General features: G+C 41.7%; 1 protein-coding gene across 2 annotated transcripts in view; it reads left to right on the plus strand.

The window, feature by feature from the left end:
• The window catches only part of COL1A2 (collagen type I alpha 2 chain), a 36,081-nt gene extending 27,194 nt beyond the window's left edge, over nt 1-8,887 (plus strand). For both annotated transcript variants that reach the window (XM_047096137.1, XM_047096136.1), the window contains exons 39-52: nt 777-830; nt 1,804-1,965; nt 2,673-2,780; nt 3,454-3,561; nt 3,997-4,050; nt 4,138-4,245; nt 4,390-4,443; nt 4,825-4,932; nt 5,391-5,444; nt 5,567-5,674; nt 6,010-6,268; nt 6,650-6,834; nt 7,527-7,769; nt 8,741-8,887. In XM_047096137.1, the coding sequence (XP_046952093.1) occupies nt 777-830; nt 1,804-1,965; nt 2,673-2,780; nt 3,454-3,561; nt 3,997-4,050; nt 4,138-4,245; nt 4,390-4,443; nt 4,825-4,932; nt 5,391-5,444; nt 5,567-5,674; nt 6,010-6,268; nt 6,650-6,834; nt 7,527-7,769; nt 8,741-8,887 (1,752 nt within the window). The remainder of the gene's footprint in view (nt 1-776; nt 831-1,803; nt 1,966-2,672; nt 2,781-3,453; nt 3,562-3,996; nt 4,051-4,137; nt 4,246-4,389; nt 4,444-4,824; nt 4,933-5,390; nt 5,445-5,566; nt 5,675-6,009; nt 6,269-6,649; nt 6,835-7,526; nt 7,770-8,740) is intronic.
• Nucleotides 8,888-9,323: the final 436 nt, after the last annotated feature.

Below are 9,323 nucleotides of genomic sequence, written 5' to 3' on the forward strand. Positions count from 1 at the left end.
AGTGCTGTTATGCAGACTCCTTAAAGACCCAGACCTCCCAAGGAATGAACTGCACTGACTCCTTCCTGCTCTTGCTGGACAGCAATTAATACTCATGGTCTTTTGTTGTACCTTCCTGTGTAAACAAAATTACTTATCCAGTGTCCACTTCTTTTGCACCCAGCCAAGTGGTTAAGACATTTATTAACGTATGCACATCAGTGTGTAATAATGGCATGGTGTCTTCTTGTTCTTAAAACCATGAGGTTACATACCAGCATTTCAAAAAGGACCATCAGAGCCTTAATGCAAAATATGGATGTTGCAATTGGGGCACACTGGTTGGAAAGCTGTGTAGAGATGGAAGGTCTTTGGGGTTCTTCATATTTTTTTTAAAATTATTTTTTTAATGTTTATTTATTTTTGAGACAGAGAGAGACAGAGCATGAACGGGGGAGGGGCAGAGAGAGAGGGAGACACAGAATCGGAAGCAGGCTCCAGGCTCTGAGCCATCAGCCCAGAGCCCGACGCGGGGCTCGAACTCACGGGCCGCGAGATCGTGACCTGAGCTGAAGTCGGACGCTTAACCGACTGAGCCACCCAGGCACCCCGTTTTTTCTTTTTTTTTTTTAATTTTTTGGGGGGCTTGTTAAATAATACCCTATATGAGGGTGCCACCACCTACTCCTTGGTCTATCTGTGGTCATGTGTATTGAGGAATTGTCAGAGGAGAAGTTTCCATCTTACATCCCTAGAGCTGCCATTGATTGTGGAATTTTGATGTGCTTGGTTCTTAGGGTGCTACTGGTTTCCCTGGTGCTGCTGGACGGACTGGTCCTCCTGGACCCTCTGTAAGTAAATCACTTCAAAATGTGTCATTTAGCCAAACAACCTTGCCTCTAATAGGAAATTGGTAAGAAACTCTCTAGAAACACGCTACTAATATTTTGCTATTACTTTCCTGGTCTGAAATCAGTTTTCCTGAACCATTAAGGCAAAATCATCACAAATTATATTTTATAATATCGGCTTAAGAGGCTTTTATTCATGTGAACACAAGTCCCTTTTTAGGGGCACGGTCTCTTCGTTAAAAATAAAAAAAAACAGAACAGTTTTAGTCACATATCAGATATTTCTATATCTAATTACCCTTTATGGCCAACATTCTGCCTCCGTTGTTAAGGTATAATTGTTCCAGAATTTAAAGGTGGTTTGGCCTCTAATTTAATTCTGATTCAGACTCTCCTGTCAGGACTCAAGAGAATTTAATTAATTACCAAGGATTAAGTCTTCCGGTTAAGGTTTCAGGGAAAAAAATCACAAAGATGTTGATTTCTTGGAATCCTTTTACAGGTTCATAACAGAAAAATCTTCATTCCCTGTAGGCATTTAATTAAACCTAGTTGAGAGCATATGTGATTCCTCAATTATGAACAAAATTCCAGTATTGTCTTTCTTCAAAAAGAAACGAGCAGAGTCCTTCAAAACCCAAAGTCCCATTCATTGACGACTAACTCTTCTAACTCTACATAGTTCTGATTCCAATATGCCAGGATCCTGGTAGCACAGCATTGCTTTTCCTCGCCAACATTTGCCATAGCCTCTGCTTCAGTTATTCATTTTGCCATAACCTTCGGAGAAAGGATGGGAGCTGCTTCTCTCCATAAGAAAGACTATTACAAACCCTAAACATGTCCCCCAAATGGTCAGGGTATCATCCTGTTGCTTCACACTGTTTGCATCTTAATATCTGGAACCTCAGCTGCTCTCTCCCAGGTCTGTGATGATTAACTGAGGATAAATAACCTTGCCATTTGCTCACAGGGTATCACTGGCCCTCCTGGTCCCCCTGGTGCTGCTGGTAAAGAAGGACTTCGTGGGCCTCGGGGTGACCAAGGTCCAGTTGGCCGAACAGGGGAAACAGGTGCATCTGGTCCCCCTGGCTTTGCTGGTGAGAAGGGTCCCTCTGGAGAGCCTGGAACTGCTGTAAGTGATTTCAAGCTTCTCTTTCTTAATACCTTGTGTTGAATTAAAATAAAGCCTTACACAGATCTTCAAGTGGCATATATTTGTTGATGAGTGTTGCAGGCTTTCAAGTAGAGCTCAATTTGAGCCAGGAAATCTGTCCAACAGATACTGAGGTGTCATAGCTTCAGCAGTTGCTCAGAAGGCATGAGATGGGGATGACAATAAATGAGGGAACTCACTCTTTTATCAAAATGGCACCTTACTGGTACTGGGAACTGAACAGAATCCCATTGCCATGGTCATCCTATTGTAAATTTATCAAATCTCAGCAAGCTACCAATTCCTTAAACATGCATTGTTCAGTATCGTTGTTACTCTGAAATGTGTCTTTCTTAGACCTGGTTCAGTTAGAGGCCGAGGTCAAAATCTGCATCTTGGCATAGATTCCATAAAAACTCTATTTCACTACCCCAGATGGCTTCATTAATCACAACCACATACTCTTTAATGTCGTTCCATTGGTGTCAGGGAGGAACTGGGTACAAAGAAATATACTTGCCAACATGAAACTCATCACTGGAGAAAAGATATCCAAGGATACATCCTACTAATGGAAGGTCACTAGCTTTTTTCTAAACCGAGGATAGCGTATTCTCACAATCCTCAAGCCAACCCGTATTGTCACTGAGGGGCTTATTAGTAATGGTATTTTTCCTCTTGTTCAGGGACCCCCTGGAACCCCTGGTCCTCAAGGTCTTCTTGGTGCTCCTGGTATTCTGGGTCTCCCAGGCTCTAGAGGTGAACGTGGTCTACCAGGTGTTTCTGGATCTGTGGTAAGTGTTTGACACCATTCTTATTCTCATTAACATAATAAAAGATTTTAAAAGCTGCCACTTCAGATGTGACAGATTGATCACTGAATAACTCCACTTAAGATTTTTTATTCATGGCATTTTCTTTATACAGATCACATGTCACTTATCTAAGAAGCTTTAATACCACCTTACTTAGACACACGCTATAAAGATACAGCTTAATATTATGCAGAATGATTTTTGTTCTTTTTACATGCTTAAGAACTATATAAGCTCTAATTGCATTTACTCCTCTGCAGTGTGAAATGCTGGCATCATTTATCCTGTTGGAAGAATGAAGCTCTGGAAGTTCTGAATCATTCCATTAAATCCTATACATGACAGCAGCTAGGGCTCAGCTCACCTCCATAAACTCTCTCAACTTTATGAATTCATTTCATTTGGGATATCGGACGTAACTAGGCTCACCTGTACAGAACAGCATTCCAAAATTCAATAAAGCTGACCATCTGAGTGTGTAGGATGAGGGCAAGGATAACACTAATGACACTTCTTACCATTTTGTGACCCATTCAGTCTCACTGTACCTTCTCCTTGCAAACTGGAATCTCCTCGCCGGGGTTGTTTAGGAAGGGTGAGGTTTGCTCTCAATCCAATAAGAAGAATGTTGTTTTGTGTTCTCTGCCTCTAGGGTGAACCTGGACCTCTCGGCATCTCTGGTCCACCTGGGGCTCGTGGTCCCTCTGGTGCTGTGGGCGCACCTGGAGTCAATGGTGCTCCTGGTGAAGCTGGTCGCGATGTGAGTATGACGCTTGGTTTGTCATACCAGACTACATACTAACTACATAAACATAGCTAGAAAACCTATCTGTGTTTCATTATGTGCAACATCATATCCTGAGCTGAGTTCCTCTTGTTCCAAGTTTTGGAACAAGATGGTCTGTTTCTCCATTAAATCAGCATGTACTGACCACTCCTGGTATTGAAAATACGAAAAATTACTTGGACTGGGGGATGGATGGGTCTTTGAAGAGCATGCTTCAAAGTTGGCCAAAATATCTAAAACACCTCTAAAAGCAACTAGGTTGGCAAGTTCTTGCTCCTGTCTTTTAACAGTCTGAAAGTGGATTCACTAGTGAGCACTGGGAGTGATGAAGATGGAGGAGCTGAACTATAGGGGCTGGTGGGTTAAAGAGCCTCACTAAGTGCCTTCATTGGTGTGGTGTCTTCACAGGGCAACCCTGGGAATGATGGTCCCCCAGGCCGTGACGGTCAACCTGGACACAAGGTCAGTATACCTCTCTGTCTTTCTCCAGTTGAAAAGTGACTAAAACACAGGACAGTTTGATGCTAAACTTCACTTTGCCTTTGGTAGGGAGAACGCGGTTACCCTGGCAACATTGGTCCAGTTGGCGCTGTGGGCGCACCTGGTCCTCATGGCCCCGTGGGTCCCACTGGAAAACATGGAAACCGTGGTGAACCTGTAAGTTTGTAAATACCAGTCCCTTTGTGCTGCCATCTTTGTAGGCTTCCCTTGTGACCTCCCCACACTTGGGAACTGTGGGGGCTTGGGGAGGAGAGTTTTGGGCTTGGCTGATCAGTTATGTTTTTCTTTTTCAACTCACAGGGTCCTGCTGGTGTTGTTGGTCCCGTTGGTGCTGTTGGTCCAAGAGGTCCTACTGTATGTACATGGTGATGATTTCTTTACAAATTAACATTTAAGGAGCCTCAGTCCAGACTGTCTGTGAAGGAAATAAATAATATACAGGCTAGACTTCATATTTTTTTAAAAATGTAGTCCATGTTGAGAATTGCTACAAATAGCTTCTAAGTCTCTTCTATTTCAAATCCCTTCTGCTTGTTTTAAATAATCACAAAAATCTAGCCACTTCACAGGAAGCTCAACTAAAGCAGATTAAGGGAATAGATAACACCCCCATGGCTTTTAAACCTTTGCACATCCTGAGTTGCTTTGTAAACAGATTAAGCAATATTTGTGGGCACGGGAGTCTCATTTTCTAAAGAAGTAAATGTCCTATCCGCCCTTCTTTTTTCTATACAGGGCCCACAAGGTATTCGAGGTGATAAAGGAGAGCCTGGTGACAAGGGGCCTAGGGGTCTTCCTGGCTTAAAGGGACACAATGGACTGCAAGGTCTTCCTGGTCTTGCTGTAAGTAAAATGTGGACATCATGCATGTATACGGATCTTAAAAGATCTTCCTCAAATTTTCACTGCCATTGTTCTAAAATGTCCTACATCATATTCATTTCCCATTCTCTGGCTCACTCCATCTCGCAGAGATTAATGCCATTTCATCCCAACACAAAAAGGTGAGGGTTAAGGGAAATTGAAATATACATATATTAAAATCTCTTGGCAACAATGTCCTTCAACCCCACTTAAAATAAATATAATTAGAGGAATGACTAATATTGCACTGCTGAAATAGCTTGTAGAAAAAAATATAATTGAATATAATAGACATAATGGGAGAAAAGAGCCCCATTTTACATTTTCAATTTTCTCAATCCAGAGTCCATTGAAACTAAAGTTTTCCATTCAATTTAAAAAAACCTATTTGTCGACACGTGTTCTGAAAGTGTGATTTTCCTGTTCTCTCTTTAAAGGGCCAACATGGCGATCAAGGTGCTCCTGGCTCTGTGGGTCCTGCTGGTCCTAGGGTAAGTCAATCTAAGAGACATTTATCTCTGAAATGGAGTTTATGCCAGGCACTGAGCCCAGGCCTCTGCTTCCTTGTGGGGTTTTTACTGACTCACTCAGACCCAGCGTCCTTCTTCCCTAGGGCCCTGCTGGTCCTTCTGGCCCTATGGGCAAAGACGGTCGCACCGGACATCCTGGTTCAGTCGGACCTGCTGGCGTTCGTGGCTCTCAGGGTAGCCAAGGTCCTGCTGTAAGTATCATTTTGGGAAATAATAAAGAGCATCACAGACCTAAGGAATATCTTCTTCAGACTAAACCAAGATGGTTACGACAACACATTAAAGTTGTCCCCCACTGCCACATGTTAGTTCTAAAATGTGTAAAAATTATCTGTATGTGATAACGTTGTTTAGGCCCATCCCTGCAAGTATTTCTGAGATCAAGTTGTTTATTTACATGGACTTAGTTCTTTTTTACTTATTAGAACATGGTTGTGTGTGATGCTCGACTGAAAATCTGCTGTCACTGATGCCTCTCACTGTGACCAAATACAAAACCTCCTTTTTCTCACGTTCACCTTTGCAGGGCCCCCCTGGTCCCCCTGGCCCTCCTGGACCTCCTGGCCCAAGTGGTGGTGGTTATGATTTTGGTTACGAAGGGGACTTCTACAGGGCTGACCAGCCTCGCTCACCACCTTCTCTCAGACCCAAGGATTATGAAGTTGATGCTACTCTGAAATCTCTCAACAACCAGATTGAGACCCTTCTTACTCCTGAAGGCTCTAGGAAGAACCCAGCTCGCACATGCCGTGACTTGAGACTTAGCCACCCCGAGTGGAGCAGTGGTAGGTCAAGATATCCAAGCCAGAATGGCCCTTCTCACAAGCTGGGCTTTGCAAAGTCAGTTCCCACTGACATTTAGAATGAAAAGGTTTTGGGTAAAAATTGCATTATATAGAATCATGCCTAATTAGAAGCATTTTCTTCTTCACCAGCGTCCAGTTTCAGGCTTCTCTTAATGTGTATTTTTCATATACTCTGATTTGATGTTTCACGGAGGAGAGGAGAGAAGGAACTGTCTAATCTGGAAAGTAGCCATCCTCTTCCTATTAAATGTAGGGTAGACAATGTTACTTATAAGAATCAAAATCTTGGTCTAGTAATTATTAGAACCTATAGTCCACTCAATAAGAAGTTTTATGAGCTGGGTCTTGTCTTTTTTAAAGGTTACTACTGGATTGACCCTAACCAAGGATGCACTATGGATGCTATCAAAGTATACTGTGATTTCTCTACTGGCGAAACCTGTATCCGGGCTCAACCTGAAAACATCCTAGCCAAGAACTGGTACAGAAATTCCAAGGTCAAGAAGCACGTGTGGTTAGGAGAAACTATCAATGGTGGTACCCAGGTGAGGAATCCTACAAACATTCCTTCTCCTACTAAATAATATTATTAAGATTGTTTGCTTTTTAATGATCTGCATTTTAGTCCTTTACCCAAATGGGATTGTTAAAAGAACCTGCTCTTTTCTTGGGTTCCAGTTCTAACCTGGGATTGTACATTAAAGATGGATTGATTGAACGTACCCACACAATTCAAAGTTATTCTGCAAATTTGGCTCAACTGATAATCCCTGGAGAAACTGACTAATGACATTTAGTGTGAGGAAGTACTGGCCAGCATATGCATCCCTGTACCCATGAATGTATATTTTCAGAACATGTGCTTTTCTGAATTTTTAATCAAATCTTTCCACCAACTTTATTGCATGCCTCCTGGTGGGGATTACAGAAAAAGAAAGAGGTCTGAATCTCTGTCTCCTTGTTCTCTTATTCTAAAGAAGATACATACCCATTAAAAATACCTTATCTAGAACAGGTACCTTTTTGAGATGATCTTGCCTCAGCCTGGTAGTTCCTATGTCCCTTCTAAGTAACTAATATTTCAAAGACCAGTGAATTGAGTTTCCTGGAAAAGTACCTTTTTCCCAAGGTCAGCTCTGAGTCCATTATTCCTCCCTATACCAGACATTTTTTTTTTTGACTCTTAGTACCTGAGGCCATCTCCACTTAACTAGAATTTCTATCTTATTTTCTGTAGTTTGAATATAATGTTGAAGGAGTAACCACCAAGGAAATGGCTACTCAACTTGCCTTCATGCGCCTGCTGGCCAACCATGCCTCTCAAAACATCACCTACCACTGCAAGAACAGCATTGCATACATGGATGAGGAGACTGGCAACCTGAAAAAGGCTGTCATTCTGCAAGGCTCCAACGATGTTGAACTTGTTGCCGAGGGCAACAGCAGGTTCACTTACACTGTTCTTGTAGACGGCTGCTCTGTAAGTAATAGTGAAATGTGGGGATACCCTTATTTGGGGAGTATATTTTGGAGGTGGGGAGATGGAGTTTTAACTTAGACCGTAATGAATGAATAAGACCATAAATGGATGAATAAGAGACCTAACTTACTAAATCTATTTTCATAACTGTATTTATTTAAATTAAATTCTGAGTGTTCTTATCAGACCTTGCCTTCTGAAATTCTCTTCAATGCTAAAATATATACAGTGTCCATGCACTAGCTGTTTTTCTTTAAACATGAGTTTGTTAAATGATGATGTCTGCCCACAATTTAAAATTACTTGAGGTTAAAAGGTCCCAAGCTATCACTTATGGCTATATGTATTTTATTTTACTTATTAGTATGGCGTGCATGCGATTTTTCTCTACAATATGCTAGACATTGCAGAAAAATTAAAATTTACTTGCAGCAGCCTGCATACCCACCTGGCTCTCCCTTACCCACACACGCACACCCCAAAAACGATAATGTAGCAGTAAGCCACGTGGAATACGTATTGAAATTTTCTTTTAAAAAATTAGACTGGGGGGGCACCTGGGTGGCGCAGTCGGTTAAGCGTCCGACTTCAGCCAGGTCACGATCTCGCGGTCTGTGAGTTCGAGCCCCGCGTCAGGCTCTGGGCTGATGGCTCAGAGCCTGGAGCCTGTTTCCGATTCTGTGTCTCCCTCTCTCTCTGCCCCTCCCCCGTTCATGCTCTGTCTCTCTCTGTCCCAAAAATAAATAAACGTTGAAAAAAAAATTTAAAAAAAAATTAGACTGGTAAGAAACTGCTCTCCCTAAAGACACCCCTGATACTTCTGTTGCAAAGAGAACATGTTGACCTTGGGAAAACTTCTTCGGAATGAACAAGCCCAAAAGTGGTTCTTAAATATCTAAGGTTCTGACGATACTAGATGTAGAAATAGTGCTGCTTTTCATATATGTACTTTTTTTTCCTCTTTTAAACAGAAAAAGACAAATGAATGGAAAAAGACAATCATTGAATACAAAACAAATAAGCCATCCCGCCTGCCTATCCTTGATATTGCACCTTTGGACATCGGTGGTGCTGACCAAGAAATCAGGGTGGACGTTGGCCCAGTCTGTTTCAAATAAATGAACTCAACCTAAATTAAAAAGAAAACAAAAGAAGTCCGAAAAAAACTTTCTCTCTTTGCCATTTCTTTTTCTTCTTTTTTAACTGAGAGCTGAGTCCTTCCATTTCATTTCCCCTGCACATCTATTTGCTTAAATTGTGGGCAAAAGAGAAGGAGAAGGATTGATCAGAGCATAGTGCAATACGATTTCATTCATTCCCTCCCTTCCCCCCAAAGATTTGGAACTTTTTTCAACACTCTTACACCTGTTGTGGAAAATGTCAACCTTTGTAAGAAAACCAAAATAAAAATTGAAAAATAAAATAAAAACCATGAACAATTTGCACCACTTGTGGCTTTTGAATATCTTCCACAGAGGGAAGTTTAAAACCCAGACTTCCAAAGGTTTAAAACTACCTCAAAACACTTTCCTATGAGTGTGATCCACACCATTA

Source organism: Lynx rufus, unplaced genomic scaffold (assembly GCF_022079265.1).
Source record: "Lynx rufus isolate CCGP_SWC_20201006 ecotype Redwood Valley unplaced genomic scaffold, mLynRuf1.p SCAF_4, whole genome shotgun sequence".
NCBI lineage: Eukaryota > Metazoa > Chordata > Mammalia > Carnivora > Felidae > Lynx > Lynx rufus.